Here is a 17,372-nt window from a genome sequence, read left to right on the forward strand (position 1 = left end):
ATCCGGCCCGCCAGTTGCTTTCTCAGTATTTCAATTTTTAACATACATAATGGCAACATGACTTGCAAGTCGGATGTCTTATTCAGTAAAAAAAAAAAAACAAAAAACAACAAAACTAAAATTCAATTTCGGAATTTGATGTGGTCTGATGTTTAAAGTGCTCCAGAAAAAAAGTGGACATTAGAACATATAGCTAATAGTTTGACACTTTTACAGATAAAATTAGACAAATATTCAAGGTGGACTGTTGGGATTATAAGCATAAAATAGTGTGTGAAATATATGTTCTGTTAGATGTTACCAAATTACAAATAAAAATGAACATGTAACATGTATTAATCATTTTGGGATATATATGTATTTATGATGTTACAATATCAACATCAAATCAGTTCTTTTGTGGTTATTTTTTCGATGTGATGTGAATTCTGTGGAAGAATGAAAATCAATACATTGGTGATGATGATGTCTGTAGGGTCCACTCAGATGAGTGGCAAACTGTGCAGGAACACAATGGAGGTCCAACAATGTTCACTCAGCAGGCAAACATAACTCCAGCGGTTCAGCCATACCTCTGCAGCCATTGATTGACTCCCTTTGAAGGTTAGTGTACCGTGAGAGGCTGAGAATAACCCTGAGAGCATCAACGTGGTGCTGGGGGGGGGGCGCTGTGCGGGCATATTGCCTTGAATGCAAATCATTTGTTAGTTTGCCTCCAGGAAATACAAAAAAAAGAAGTTCTTCTCTTGTGTAAACTTAATGAAGTCGAGCTTCACCTCCTTTTTCACACTTTGAGTAGGAAGACGGGCGGCGGTAGTTGATGGTTATTTATGCCACCCTTTTATATGCGCTTGCATGCGGGATCTTTGACAGTCACCGAGGCGAGTCTGCCAGGCAAGCGGCGCCGCCGTTAATAAGTCAGCCACTCGTGCGCCGCTATACTCTGAGATGAAGAGGTCTTAGCCTTGCTTTCCAACACAGCCGAGCCTTCTCATTATTGCCGGCATAGTACAGTCGAATTAATATCAAGTCAGAGACCCCAAAAGTTGAAGCATCATTTTTTTGGAAAAATGCATCAAAAGCAAGGGTCTCAAACTCAAGTATCAAGTATTCAGTCCAGAATCATGTTTCAACTATGTTTCATCTGAGCAGGCTTCATCATTTCACACTCAAAGACTAGGTAGGACAGCTCTAGTCAAGCAAGATCCAATGTATTTATCCTCAAAAACAGGAAGCGGATCCAGGCGGGAATGGTTGGCTTTTTAGTGTCAAATCACGATTGTTAGGATACAATGGAGTGGTGCCCGCCAACCATGGTTGTTTGGGTGGCATCCTATTGATGTCATAGACCCATTTGGCTATGCTTTATTTCGTTCTTAGAGGCTAAATGACTGAGTCTGAGTCTTAGTCTTTGGAAGTATTCAGAGACTAGTTTTTTAACCTTAACTAGATGGATTCCCTCACTTCATTTTCACACCATCCTTCTTCTCTGTTGTCTAGGAATATGTATGTTACGCGCTAACGATGGATCTGCGCGATCGATCGATGGATCCATCGTTGGCGCACAAATCGATTGATTTCTGCGCTCATGATTGATGGTATATTATTGCGCCCGGGATGGATGTGTGTAGTTTGTTTAGATGCCAACAGATTACAAGAATCAACAAGAAGTCGATGCATGCAAATTTCAAATCTTTGATGAATTGTCAAGCAGTTCACTTTGCTACCGTTCTCGGGGGGAGTGTGAACCCTAAACCCTAACCCTAACCCCTAACTCCTAACCCCTAACTCCTAACCCCTAACCCCTAACCCCTAATCCTGTCATTGTATGCAATTAGCAGATCAATGATTGTCATAATATCGTCAACGCAGTGTCAAAGCATTGGTCTCCAGCGCAAGGCAGTTATATCGATCAATCGATCGTGCAGATTCATCGTTAGCACGTAATATGTACATGTTTGTCCTCCGAAAGAGTGCTCCTGTTCTTTAAGGTGCAGGTAGACCACCCAGTCTTGAATCTGTGTTGTGCCATGCGCCTGCTCAGTGGCTAATTTATTTTTCCCAATGTAAAAATCGGTGCATTTCTCACTGCACTGGACAGCATACATCATATTGTTCTTCTGCGTATGGAGTTTCCAGTCTTTGGAGTGTACCAACCTTTTTGGGAATTGGAATCAGGATCCATTTTACTCATTAAAATGAGTTAGTGTGATTATTTCTGCTCAATATGTGTAAGTCCCATTCATATAAATGAATGCAGTTCTATTCTATTCTATTCTATTGAATGAGCTTTTGACTGATACTGAATGTGGTTAAGGTTTGTTCTCTTGGAAGTAAGCAACCCTACAGAAGAGGGTCAAAGATATAATCTGATGGCTGCCAGTGTGACTGATAGGGAGAAACACATCTCATCCTCGTTGTGCATGCTCCACGATTTGCACACAGTGAGTGGGAAATGCTGGCAGTGCTAAACCTTTCATATTGGTGTGGAAATCAGAATGGGATGTGGAGTAAACTTAAATTGACATAAGACAGCATTAGAATGATGGCCAAAATCTAACTGTGATGCTGGAGGTTTGACAGTGTAAAAGTGCTTTTAGCAAGCCCCACTGGGGGCATGTCATTTTGTGTGTCTGTAGCTTTAAAGCTAATGAGCTTTGATGACTTTGTCCATGCCAAGTCTCCAAGAAGTGCTATTGTGTATTTTATCCACTTTATATATATATGTATGTGTGTATATGTATGTGTGTATGTATGTATATGTATATATGTATGTATATATAGTATGTATGTGTATATATGTATGTATGTATGTGTATATATGTATGTATGTGTGTATATATATGTATGTATGTGTATATATATGTATGTATGTGTGTATATATGTATGTATGTATGCATATATGTATGTATATATGTATGTATACGTACGTATGTATGTATACGAATGCATGTATGTATGTATATGTATGTATGTATGTATGTATGTATATGTATGTATGTTTATATGTATACGTATGTATGTTTATATGTATACGTATGTATGTTTATATGTATACATGTATATGTATATATGTATACGTATGTATGCATATATGTATATATGTATGTGTGTATATATGTATATGTATGTATTTATGTATGTATACGTATGTATGTATGTATGTATACGTATGTATGTTTATATGTATACATATGTATGTATATATGTATACATATGTATGTATATATGTATACGTATGTATGTATACATATATATGTATATATGTATACGTATGTATGTATATATGTATGTGTATATATATGTATATATGTATGTATGCATATATGTATGTATATATGTATGTGTGTATATATGTATATGTATGTATGTATGTATGTATACGTACGTATGTATGTATACGAATGCATGTATGTATGTATATGTATGTATGTATGTATGTATACGTATGTATGTTTATATGTATACGTATGTATGTTTATATGTATACGTATGTATGTTTATATGTATACATGTATATGTATATATGTATACGTATGTATGCATATATGTATATATGTATGTGTGTATATATGTATATGTATGTATTTATGTATGTATACGTATGTATGTATGTATGTATACGTATGTATGTTTATATGTATACATATGTATGTATATATGTATACGTATGTATGTATACATATATATGTATATATGTATACGTATGTATGTATATATGTATGTGTATATATACGCTAAGCCTGCACTTACCCAACATAATACATTCAAGAGGACACAAACGTCACAACATTAGCTTCCCTATGTGAGCCACAATGCTAACAGCAACATCAAGCTAGGTTAGCCTATTTGCTGATGAAATACAGAAGGATAAAACTTACAGCTCGTGTGCCTGTTGTTGACAAATCGATAGTTGTTTTAAGTTGTGTAGCAAAGCCTCATTTTTTTCTTTTTTTTCTTTTTACGAAGCTGTCCACTGTGAAGATGTTAGCTTACAAGAGAGATGTGACTTCATCTAGCTAGCGGCGGGTCATGTCCATGAGGAAGAAGGTTCTTCCCTCTTGACGACATCAAAAACGAGCGTTTGAGCGCCTCTATTATAAAAACACAAACAATTGAGCGCGATTTCTCATGTACGGCGCTCATAAATAGGCTCTCGGGAACACACACTGCTATTAGAACATGTCGCTTTTGCATGATAAGGGGCCTTTAAGAGCTGGCTTTGTTCACAGAGCAAAGAGGAAGACGAGTGTTCCCATGTTGTGATTCAACAAAAAGAGAAGTGTACACAATTGTAGCGTGTGATGGGGGGAGCTTCTGAGACATTTTGTTCCTCCCTTCCTTCTACTTCCTCCAAAGCAAATGTGTGTGCCGGACTGTTATACAGTGCGTAAAAAAGAGGAAGGAAGTGGAATTCTATCCTCACGTTTTAATGTCAGCTTTCTCCTTGCACACCGACGTGCCAACTCAATTTTACTCCGTCTTTTCACTTTGGATTCGAGTTAGCATTTTATTTTTTTTGCATTTTGTAGTAATGACAGAGCATAGGTTGTTGTCACACAGGCGGGCCCACAGCGCCCCCTGCAAGCCTCTGCTGAAGAGAAGGTGCCTGAGTGATGTGAGTATGTTTCACTTTGCTACAAGTGGTCCCATCATGCCGCCATAGTGGGAGAGATGTGACTGATGTGCTTACTCCTCAGTGGTTCAAGTGCTTCTGCTCCAGATGAGGTCCTTTGCTTCTTGTGTGACCCCCCCCCCCCACCCCCTCCCTAGTCCCTGCAGGGACAGACCAGATACTTGTGGTTCACTGATCATGTAGTCTACAATGGACAGTGTTTGTTTTGGAGTCAGGAGTGTGCCAACAAACGTAAAACTCAATTAAATTTGGGGCGCAGCTGCAGCAAAGCAATGGTCAGCAGGCGTGCAAGTTGGTGCTAAATCTCATTAGAAAAACTACAAATACATATGCAGTGGATCCCTGCTGTTTTTCACAGAAAACATATCACAGAAAGTCGGTATTCATTTATAAATATATGATATCACGTAGAGATGTAGAGATCTTGCACTTTGTTCAGTGGTCCTTGAACACACCGTAGTTATACGCTGGCTACACCATGGCATTTAATTGAAAGCAGACTGCCTGACTTTAATGATCATTTAGAGTGCATGATAAAGTTGGAAAGGAAAACATTTGCTCTAATTGACTGACTGTTCATGTAATAACAAGTCATGTATATTGCACAACATAGCAGCTGCAGAACCAATGTTGTATTCATTTATAAATATATGATACCACGTAGAGATGTAGAGATCTTGCACTTTGTTCAGTGGTCCTTGAACACACCGTAGTTATACGCTGGCTACACCATGGCCGTTAATTGAAAGCAGGCCATAACTGGAGAGAGACTGCCTGACTTTAATGATCATTTAGAGTGCATGATAAAGTTGGAAAGGAAAACATTTGCTCTAATTCACTGACTGAAATAACAAGTCATGCATATTGCACAACATAGCAGCTGCAGAACCAATGTTGTAATGGCAGCAAAGAGCAAACTGGTCAGACAGAATTACCGGTAACTACGCTGATGAGTTCAAGTAACACGTAGAATTTTCACAAAAAAAGCTGAGTAACGCAACCAATATTTTAAAGTGCATGCAGAGGTAGATAAAGCTGGTTGTTGCCTAGTCATGATACTTTAACGACTGCTTCTTTCATGTTGTGTGGAAAATTAGAGAAAAATTATAAGACTAGACACACACAAAAACTAAAAGCATGTCTGAAAATGTCAAGGTAGGGCTTAACAAGAAGAAACTGATGTTTGAGTTGGTCACCTGTTCAGACACAGTCTCAAGTTCTTGTTTTTTTAAATGCACAAGATTAGACACATGCAATCCAGGAAATGATATGTAAATGTTACACTTAGGGGGGAAAAAGTGGGCTAATAAATTGACAATAAAAGCACAAATACTGCGGATTTCAGAAAACAGATGGAATGATACAGCACTCTACAAGAAGCAATGAAGTCTGTAAAATTAAATAATTAAAAAAAAATTGTTACAACTGTAATGATGAAAATGGTAATATTAATGATGATTATAATAATGGTGATAATAATAATAATAATGGTAATAATGATAAAGATTATAACAATAATGATAATAATAATAATAATGATAATAACAATAGTAATATTACAATGATAATAATAACAGGGGAAAACAAGACTGTGGCATGAACATGATTATATCTTGCAAAAAGGGGTAGGCATTTATAAGCTTTTGCTTCAGCCTACTCCTTTTGGGCTTGTGATCAGATAGTTGAATACAAATATAAATAATGGAAAGTTATATTTTGGTTGATGTAAGAAATGCACTGTAATGTTTCATATATTTGCCCAAATAAAATTAAAATAAAATAAAAATAAAAATGAAAAAATTAAACATTAACATCAGTAGGTTTCCCACAGCCACAGATGTTAATACCTGGCACTAATTAAAGACCATGGTGGTTATTTTAGTTTGCAGACTAAGTGAATTGAGGAGTTATAATTGGAACATTAGTGAAATTCAATATATTGCAGCCATATGTAAATTGGCTATTGGCTACTATACTGGTTATTATAGGGATAATGATAATAATGATAATACACCCTGTATGATTGATTTATTATCTACTACTGATACTATTATTTTCACAAGTGCATCCCTGAAGGGTCTGAAACACAAGTGTGTACTTGGATCCCTGCCCTTGCTTTCGACATGTGTGTGTGTGTGTGTGTGTGTGTGTGTTTGGCAAGCTCAGCAATGGCCCTTAGTAAATTGAAGATGTCATGTGGAAACATCATCTTGGCATTTCAGTCCACTTGTGTTACATGGTGTACAAATAGGGTTGAATACACAACAAGCATAAGGCCAGATGTGGTCACCGCCTCCTCCTTCGCCTCGGATTTGGGCTGCTTTACACCACAATATTATTTATTTAGTTCATGTGACAATGTTGTGGTCTCATTGTCAAAAAAAAAAAAAGCTTCAATGATTAGCAGTGAGGACAAATTACTTCCATATTGTTGACTTGCGCTGCTTTGACCTCACCTGTGAGCTTAAATGGGCCTGTTTCGCACATTTTGGTAAAGTGTCCTCCGGCTAATTGGACTCCTGTCGGCTGTAGCAACACAACCCATAGAGCATTGAGGATTGTTTTCCCAGATAAGTTACTTGTTTGCAATGTCTTCCATTATTCTCTCTGCAAGTTGTGGCTGTGACTAAAAGAAAAGAAGTGATACCAATACAAGTCTGCATGCATGTCAACTGTCTCCTCTCCTCCACTAGAGCTCGGACCTGTTTGCCATGATCGAGAGGATGCAGGTAGTGTAAGTGGCCGTGACACTTCCTCTAGCTATATTCGCAAACGAGCCCTCCTCTGAATTTCACACCTAAAATACAATTTATTTCTTCTTTGACATGGTAGCTTGCCTGTCCTGTTAGTATTCCAGGCTGCAGCTTATATGTGGCTGGATCCCGCATTTTACATTTGCAGTTTTCCACTTTGCTGCTGTCTTCCAACGCCTTTGCTTTTTGCTTTTACGCCGATCGCAATCACTTGTCATATGGGAAATCTTTACGTATTTTTCATTCATTCATTCATTTTCTACCACTTATCCTGGCTTATCTTCAGGCGAGAGGCGGGGTACACCCTGGACTGGTTGCCAGCCAATCACAGGGCACATATAGACAAACAACCATTCACACTCACATTCATACCTATGGACAATTTGGAGTCGCCAATTAACCTAGCATGTTTTTGGAATGTGGGAGGAAACCGGAGTACCTGGAGAAAACCCACACCCAGATGGCCAAGGGTGGAATTGAACTCGGGTCTCCTAGCTATGAGGCCTGCGTGCTAACCACTCTCCGCCGTGCAGCTCTCGTGTTGTTGTCATGATTATTATTATTACTGTGAGTATTATTATTGTGCCTGGTGTGAAATCATTTTAACCTATGGACAATTTGGAGTCGCCAAAGATGGCTGAGGGTGGGATTGAAATCCGGTCCTTGTGAGGTCTGCATGCTAACCACTCGATCACCGTGCAGGCCTTGACATATTTTTGTTTCATCAAATACTTAAAAACTCGATGACTTTTGTTTGATCATGTTTTATTATCAAAGAACATGCAAACTCCACACAGAGATGCCCGAGCGGGGAATCGAACCCGGGTCTCCTAGCTGTGTGGCCTGCGCGCTGTGATATGTAAAAGAATATGCATATAATGTGACTAATCATTATATTGTATAATGCAGCATCAACAGAACCATTCATTCATTCATTTTCTACCGCTTATCCTCACGAGGGTCGCGGGGGGTGCTGGAGCCTATCCCAGCTGTCTTCGGGCAAGAGGCGGGGTACACTCTGGACTGGTCGCCAGCCAATCACAGGGCACATATAGACAAACAACCATTCACACTCACATTCATACTTATGGACAATTTGGAGTCGCTAATTAACCTAGCATGTTTTTGGAATGTGGGAGGAAACCGGAGTACCCGGAGAAAACCCACGCATGCACAGGGAGAACATGCAAACTCCACACAGAGATAGCTGAGGGTGGGATTGAACTCGGGTCTCCTAGCTGTGAGGTCTGCGCGCTAACCACTCTTCCGCCGTACAGCCTTTGACGTATTTTTTGTTTCATCAAATACTTAAAAACTTGATGACTTTTGTTTGATCATGTTTTATTATCGAAGAATCGAACTCGGGTCTCCAAGTTGTGTGGCGTGTGCGCTGTGATATGTAAAGGAATATGCATATAATGTGACGAATCATTATATTCCATTATGTTCCATGTGGTATACCATATGGAAAAATGAATAGCAATTGAGTGTTGTACATTACAACTCCATGTTTTGATGTCGAGGGAACAAAAATCCAAGAAAGAACCAGAAGCAGCGGAGGTCTCGTCCCCTTTCTATTCATCACCCCCATTGTCCGAAAACATCAGCTTCAAAATGTGACGTGTCTCAAAGCTCGCTGTGGGCTTGTTGTACACACAAGCATCTTGGTGATCAGCAGTGCTTCTATTTCCCTTTTACTCACAAACACACACTGAGCTTTGGGAACTGTCAGCAGAACAAGAAGAGATACAAAATATAGAAATACTTTCCTGGCACCTTTCAGCCCACACAGCAGGACTGCTTAATGACTTGTGTGGTTTGGCATTTCCACACGTTTATCTTTTTATAGAGCATCTTTTACCTTCCCTCCCCTCATCATCAGACTGACTTTATGTAACGTGATTGTGAGTCACAGGTAACAAAGCATAATCCGACACCTCTGCGCTGCACTAGGAATGACTTTGACACTTCCAAAATGCTTCTGTTTAGCTTGTGTCCTTTTTTTTTTATTTTTAGCTGTTCTCCTGGCATTCTTTCACTCCCGTCTTCCTGTGTGCAGGGCTGCAGAATGGATGAGCAGAGGTGCCCCCTCCCTCCGCCCCTCAAAGTGAGTCTCAAATCCTCCCATCTCCTCGCAGAGCACAGTGCGGAAACACATCCATGATGGATGATATATGAAGCTTTTGCTTATCAGCTGTCAGACAGACTGTTTAAGCATGCTCGCTGACTGGGAACAGCGGGACCAAATCCCCCTGTTACCTTGACGGGCTTATGCATTTGGAACATGCTCTGCACTGGAGTTTGGACTGATGCGCAACAATAGATGGGAACCATTAGATGGAATATTTCAAGGTGTTCAGACACATGTCACCATCAAGTCGACTTAGGGACAAGGTCACTTAAAGTCAACACCTATAAGCAGGCTTTTACTGTAAGTACAAGTTAATTCTGATGTATTTTTTAGGGATGCTCTGATCAGGGTTTTATGCTGAGTGACTGTACATTTTGCAATTCATTTATGATGAGTAAAATTGTCCAGGGTCACCATTAGTCAATTCCAAGGGCTCCTAGCAACTAGGTAATGTTCATTTAACAACACACACAAATAGTTTTTTGAGGACAAGACATAATTTGTATAATGACAATAGACACAGTTACTCCATACCCGATGGACGTAAAATCCACTTCCATGTGGGACAAAAACAAGCTCCAAACTAACTTGAAAAGGTTACTACATACCCAATGGACATAAAATCCACTTCCCTGTGGGACCAAGACGAGCTCACAAGCTCCAAACTAACTTTAAAAGTTACTCCATTCCCAATGGGCGTAAAATCCACTTCCCTGTGGGACAAAAATGAGCTCCAAACTAACTTGAAAAAGTTACTTCATACCCGATGGACGTAAAATCCACTTCCCTGTGGGTCAAAAACGAGCTCCAAACTAACTTGAAAAGGTTACTCCATACCCGATGAACATAAAATCCACTTCCCTGTGGGACAAAAACCAGCTCCAAACTAACTTTAAGAAGTTACTCCATACCCGATGGGCGTAAAATCCACTTCCCTGTGGGACCAAAATGAGCTCCAAACTAACTTGAAAAAGTTACTCAATACCCGATGAACATAAAATCCACTTCCCTGTGGGACAAAAACAAGCTCCAAACTAACTGGAAAAGGTTACTACATACCCGATGGACGTAAAATCCACTTTCCTGTGAGACAAAAAACAGCTCCAAACTAAAGCCATTGCTTGCTGATTTAAAAAAATGTCACTGTGGTAAAAAGTCACATATGGAGTCGAGAACAGGATAATTCTACCGAGCTAGCTAGTAAGCTGCAGCCGTGACCAGCCGTGGAACACCAATAGGTTTGCCAAGGGAGTGATCAAACAATGATTTGCGTAGCCTGTGTCAAACAGACTAGTGGTGCAAATCTTATCTTATCTTTTTAGTATATACTCAGCGTAATTGTATTTATTGTTTCATATAGTGTGTATTGTATTTTTGCCAGGATAGTAGTTCAACATGACCGAAAAAAACACTTTGTTTAGAAATGGGCTCAGAAGATTGTATAAATGGAGGCTGTGGATGAAAGAAAAATCCAATATACAGTAAATGTTTGGGTTATTTTGCCAGGGTATCTTTTTTTTGACATTTTCTGTAATCTCCCAAAATTGTGACAAGAGCAACCGGTGTGACTTCCACAAGAGCCAGAGGGTGAAATTGAAGAGGAAACTTTCCCAATGTTGGAAAATTGAAATGTTCAGTCATGTGTTTTAAATAAGGTAGCAAACGACAACAATGGATACATATAAGCAGCTGGTGCTTCATTCTATTAAACACTAAATACAGTACTTGTGTTCACGACTAGCAAGGCAAAGCATTTAGACAGATATCTCTGTCATGTTTGCCGGCAAGACAAGTGACCCTGAAAAACGTCTAGCTGCATGAATAGTGACTGCGTGTCTGCTCAACCTTTACCACGAGCATCTTTTTGCTGGCTTGACTCATATTTTCTTTTCATCCCTGCAGACAGAGGAGGACTACATCCCTTATCCCAGTGTTCATGAGGTACAATTTGCATGTTTCCTTGATGTAAAAACCTAAAAAAAAACTACAATATAGCAGCAGACTGCTAAAAACAACAGTGCTTTTCTGCCATCAAACGCAGCATCCTTCTACCATTATATTCCCTATCTCTCCTCTGGACATGTCCCAACCATCTCAGTCTGGCCTCTCTGACTTTATCTCCAAGGCCTCTAACATATAATGTTCCTCTGATGTACTCGTTCCTGATCCTATCCATCCTGGTCACTCCCAATGTGAACCTCAGCATCCTTATCTCTGCTACCTCCAGTTCTGCTTCCTGTCTTTTCCTCAGTGACACGGTCTCTAGGCCAAACAACATGGCTGGTCTCACCACTTTAGCATTTTAGCTGAATCTCTTCTATTACACAACACGCTTGGCACTTTTCTCCACCCGTTCCATCCTGCTTGCACAAGCTTCTTCACCTCCTTTTCACAATCTCTGTTGTTCTGAACTGTTGAGGTATTTAAAATTCTCCACCTTCTTGTATCTCTTCTCCCTGTAACCTCACTCTTCCACTTGGGTCCCTCTCATTCAGACACATAATACTCTGTCTTGCTGAAGCTAATCTTCATGCGACTAGTCTTCACGCAGTACATCCTCAAAAAAAAAACCAAGATCACTCCTGTCATATCAAAGATCTTTGACTAGCATTTTGCTAGTATGTCCTCAACAACAGATCAAGGACATTTGACCAACATTTTTACAGCACATCCTTAAAAACAGCAGAACCCTGCTGTCGAGTAGATGATCTTTGGAAAGTAGTCTGTGTGTTTGTAGTGCATCCTCAAAAACAGCAGATCTTCTGAGTCTGAGTTGGATCTCTGCACTAGAATGCAACACAAATGTCATCCTTTTTTTTAACCTTACCTGTTGTCTTATCACAGGTTCTTGGTCGCCATAGTCCGTTCCCGCTCATCCTGCTCCCCCAGTTTGGAGGCTACTGGATAGAGGGAACCAATCACAAGCCTAGAGAGACACCGGAGGAGGAGCAACTTCCATGCCCCGCTTCTTATGTCAAGCTAGAGACCAACAGCATGGCCAAGATCTACAGGAAACAGTTCATGGGCAAGGTCAGCTAAGTTGATAGCAAACATTTACATTTCAATTGCATGAAAATGACTAATTGCAAGATGATGACCATGCCCTATGCAATTGTAATGACTCTTTATTGCGTTATCCTTTGTCAGATCCTCCATGCATTAAATCTTCTTCTTCTCCCAGGAGCACTTTAATTACTACACCATGGACGCTGCCCTTGGCCACTTGGTCTTCTCATTAAAGTATGATGTCATCGGGGATCAGGAGCATCTGCGCTTGATGCTGCGGTACATTTCCTTTTATATATTTTATTATTACACAGCCTTTATCAGATGATGTTTATTTCTTTAACGCTAGTAGTGGAAATAATATAATCCCAAGCAACAGAGCTCAGATATTCCGGTCCAATTTTTTTTTTATTTTCCATCTCCACCGTGAGCAAGTCTGAGTCAGGGGGTTTATGCAGCAACGACGAGGAGCAGACTGGACGTCTGTCAAGCGATTCATTTCAAAAAGCATTCCCCAGCGATAATTGCTCATAAAGGGAATTGGCTGCAGGGGGAGAATGGTCTGACCACCACAAGCTGTTAGCGTCCACATTCATTTGGTCTTCAATGAGATGTGACTTCAGACTTGTGCAAACTATTCAGCCTGCTATTGTTGGAGGGCCTTCCATTTTTTTTTTATCGACGCCATTATCTCACTTCTATAAGATGTCGTTTATATCATGGAGAGGCTTCCGAGATAGTCTCAAAAGTGAAACTTTGTATTAACTAGGGGTTTAACGGGATTTTACGGGAAGGAAATGCATAACATAAAACTGCTTAGCCTTTGTGTAATCACTTTTCGGGATGTTTTTGAATTAAACATAAGACTTTGCAAACTGCTAGCAGGTAAATAAAATAGTCAAATGCATCCATCCATCCGTCCGTCCGTCCACTTTCTGCGCCACTTATTATGATTGGGAGTTGTGACTCTCTCTGGCCCTGAATGCGGTGCATCGTCAAAAGAGCCTGTCACGTTGTGGCGTTCATTCAGGTTTCTGATTGTGGGTTGGGAACAGCCCATACGCCTGGCTGTATCACTGCAGCTCAAACCGGCCTCCACGCTACCCAATGCCCGGAGACATTGTTTATGTGAAAGACGTAGCACGATGCTGTTCACTGGACTAACACTAACACTGGCCTTTTGTGGGCTTTTAGATAGGCCTCCAATATATCCAATTGTCAAAATATGAAGACATCTCTCAGCCAACCACAAACAGCCACAGCATCTGATCGTATCCGGGTTCTCCCATCTCATGTATCTCATTCAAAGAGAAAAAAATAGAGACGCTTGTTGAAGAAATGTTCGTAAATCGGTGTCTTAAGGATTCGCCTGTGATTGCCCATATTTCTCTGTTTTAATCTTTATTCTTGACGTGATCTGAAAAGCAGGTGGATCACAAGCATGATGCTTGAATTAGCCTGCTGATGTGTTTAATGTAATTGTCACTTAATTTTGTACTCCTATTCATGACACGGGAATAGATTATATGTGTCCTCCTGCGAGGTGGTCCTGTGGGGGTGGTGTGTGTGTATGTGGGGGGGAGGGGGGTATGATTTTTGAGTGTCATCAAAATGTACTTCACTTAAAAAGGCAGCCATAGGCATGCTAGAACTCAACAGAGATGCATTCAGTTGTCAGTTTATTGCGGACGACTAAGCTAAAGCATTAGCCCCAAGCTAAATCCTCCTCTTGTGAGGATTGAAAAGGTTGTCTTTTTATGGAAAGCGCCTCTGAGAGCCATTGATTTACTTAAGCGCTCCTTTCCGAGGCTGTAATTTGTGTTGTCGGTGTAGCAGGTGGTACTGGTTGAGTCGCATTGAGTGCCATAAATTACTAGCCTCTCTCAAGCACACACGAGGCATGACTGGATGAATTGGAAAAATACATGTGAATAATTACTTCAAATATATGTACAAGACCAAAAACAAGCCTCTCCATGTGTTGACTTGAAAACGCTATTGTGTGACAACAATGATGGCATCCATTGGCAAGCACCCAGTGCCTCTCACTGCGCCCCCGTGCATCATTTTACTGATGAAATCATTTTAGCATGCGAGAGGTCCCCACTCCTGATTGTTTTAAAAGCCACATTCACTTTCTTTTAATGGAGCTGCATGGCGAATGATGCAAGCTCGGAGTCACCCAGGCTACGCTGCTGTTGTAGTCTTTTACACGGGGGAGAGATGAATCGTGTCTATGAATACTTACTGTATATTCTGCTTCAGCTGGCAACTTTTAATTGGCTGAACTTAAGTCTAACTCAGTACAGTTGGTGCTATCATCGGTGCTATGAGAAGAGCGATACCCACTTTTATGTTAGAGTTTGCAGAAGTGTCCAATAGGACAAGGAAAAGTTGGTAGATATACTAAATGCTAAGTATGCTAAATATAGCAACACAGTCGCTATGTTGGCAACACCAATATCCTGTTTACTTTACAATGTAGGTATGATGCAGAATTGTAAAGACAAGCTCCTTTCACAGACAGTCCCATTATAATGTGTTTATGTATTTAATTTGTAGCGGTCCATATTTGTTTGTGGCGAGCCGCCACAAATATGTGAGTCTATGGGAAACACCATGAGTACTCAGTGTGGTCGGCAGCTTTATCTACCTTTGTATGCACTTTAAATTGTTGGTTGTACTACTCAGCTCTGTTGTAATTGTATTAAAAACGGACTAGTTGTAAATCATGAGTTTTCCAGTTTCAGAAATAACAGCATCTGTTTAATTATCGCTCCGTCACCTTTGGTAAATATGTAAATAAGCTTTTTGACTATAAGAGCATTTAATATGCAAACAATGCACACCAATGAGCCAATTCAAGAAACAATACAAGCAGTTGATGTTTGCTAAATACAAGGATGGAGAGTCTTGAACCAGTCATGATGTGCTATATATATCACTATATTGACACTTACTATGGTACCCATTATGGCATTGGATGCTCATATGTATTATTTAAAAAAAAAACAAAAAAAAACCTTAAACTGTATTATGGAAAGCAGGAAGTGAACAAATGTAACAGTTACTGATTGTAAAAGTACCAGATGGAGGGGTAGGATTTAATAAGCTTTGCTTCTTCCTACTCCTTTTGGACATGTGGAACTGTGAACTGATTATGTGATGCATTCAATTGTAATCTGATGCATGTTCAAATTAAATAAAACCATTACCAATATATACATATTTTAAATGGTCTATTTAGTCACCGAAAGAAGATTGACAAGTTTTTTTTTTATTTTTTCTCCAAATTTCTAATGCTAGAGTCCACAATCAACTGAGTACTTCCTACTTTTTATCTCTTTCCATATAATGCCTTGAAAAAAAAAAAGATTAACTTTCTATTTGAGACACAACCTTGAGAAGTTTTTGAAAGAGACATCCATGAGGCTTACAAACCCCACAAGGACGATTTTTCTCCCTGAATGCAAAAAAATGCCGCTGACTTCATATATTCATTAAAGTTAATAAAAAATAAATCTTTTTTGACTTTCAGCACCAAGCTAAAAACCTACCATGACGTCATCCCCATCTCCTGCCTCACAGAGTTCCCAAACGTGGTCCAGATGGCCAAGGTAAGACCAAAGTCATTAATGTCAAGTGTCACGAAGGCGTCTTCTAGTTGCTCGTCTTCATTTTGATCTTTCACAGCTCGTTTGTGAAGATGTCAATGTGGATCGCTTCTACCCAGTCCTCTACCCAAAGGTAAACAACTTGTGTTTATTTTCAAACATGTTTGTTTTAAAAGTCCTCTCTGGTCCTCAGGCGTCACGCCTAATTGTCACGTTTGACGAGCATGTCATCAGCAACAACTTCAAATTTGGCGTCATTTATCAAAAATTTGGCCAAGTGAGTATAACACAAAAAAATGTTATATTTGGAAGATGGTTCAATCCTCCTGACTGACTTTCCTTGCAGACCTCGGAGGAGGAACTCTTTGGGAACATGGAAGAAAGTCCGGCTTTTGTGGAGTTCTTGGAGTTTCTGGGCCAAAAGATTGAACTGCATGACTTTAAAGGGTTTGGATACATTTTTTTTTTTAATTACCACACAAAACTCAAAATGTTTTTTAGGTAGTATATTTTAATTTTGCAGGACATTAACATGCTATGCAATTACTCCATTGTTCACGTTTATTGCATGAAATTGTTTGAGCAAAGGGCTGCACGGTGGAAAGTGGTTGGCACACAGACCTCACAACTAGGAGACCAGGGTTCAATTCCACCCTCGGCCATCTCTGTGTGAAGTTTGCATATTCTCTAAAAACATGCTAGGTTAATTGGCGACTCCAAATTGTCCATAGGTATGAATGTGAGTGTGAATGGTTGTTTGTCTATATGTGCCCTGTGATTGGCTGGCCACCAGTCCAGAGTGAACCCCGCCTCTCGCCCGAAGACAGCTGGGATAGGCTCCAGCACCCCCCACGACCCTTGTGAGGATAAGCGGAAGAAAATGAATGAATGAATGTTTGAGCAAAAAGTCAGTAATGCAAAATAACAAAACAAAAGCAATATTGACTCTCATTGAAGTCCTTTGTAAACAAAATATACATATAACAATATCAACAATGTAAAAACAAACTTAGAAGGGACCAAAACAAATATCTCATCATGTTCCTATTCGTCATTGATGTGAAAGATTAAATATGTACTAATCTAACTAATCTAATTTAAGGGTGAATCACAATGTGAGAGTCCTATTGGTTATGAATGATACCCAAAACAAGTTAGCTTTAATTGCCTTTACCAGTCAAAGAACACCTATTTATTCCGAGGTCAGTCATGCAGTTTACAATAAATCCTC

At 39.7% G+C, this 17,372-nt stretch overlaps 1 protein-coding gene across 15 annotated transcripts in view; it reads left to right on the forward strand.

The window, feature by feature from the left end:
- rap1gapb (RAP1 GTPase activating protein b) overlaps positions 1–17,372 on the forward strand; it is an 87,087-nt gene that overhangs the window by 53,133 nt on the left and 16,582 nt on the right. For 4 of the 15 annotated variants that reach the window (XM_078798645.1, XM_078798646.1, XM_078798647.1 and 1 more), the window contains exons 1-10: positions 3,984–4,619; positions 7,331–7,366; positions 9,450–9,497; positions 11,424–11,462; positions 12,366–12,551; positions 12,703–12,806; positions 16,066–16,144; positions 16,221–16,274; positions 16,335–16,418; positions 16,488–16,588. In XM_078798645.1, the coding sequence (XP_078654771.1) occupies positions 4,434–4,619; positions 7,331–7,366; positions 9,450–9,497; positions 11,424–11,462; positions 12,366–12,551; positions 12,703–12,806; positions 16,066–16,144; positions 16,221–16,274; positions 16,335–16,418; positions 16,488–16,588 (917 nt within the window). In that variant the 5' untranslated portion in view covers positions 3,984–4,433. Of the gene's footprint in view, positions 1–493; positions 604–3,983; positions 4,620–7,330; positions 7,372–9,449; positions 9,498–11,423; positions 11,463–12,365; positions 12,552–12,702; positions 12,807–16,065; positions 16,145–16,220; positions 16,275–16,334; positions 16,419–16,487; positions 16,589–17,372 lie in introns of those variants that run through there. The other 11 variants (XM_058055946.2, XM_058055941.2, XM_058055944.2 and 8 more) reach the window with 7 other exon arrangements.

This window comes from Doryrhamphus excisus, linkage group LG18 (genome assembly GCF_037039965.1).
Source record: "Doryrhamphus excisus strain RoL-2023G ecotype Guam linkage group LG18, RoL_Dexc_Guam_v1.1, whole genome shotgun sequence".
In the NCBI taxonomy this organism is placed as follows: domain Eukaryota; kingdom Metazoa; phylum Chordata; class Actinopteri; order Syngnathiformes; family Syngnathidae; genus Doryrhamphus; species Doryrhamphus excisus.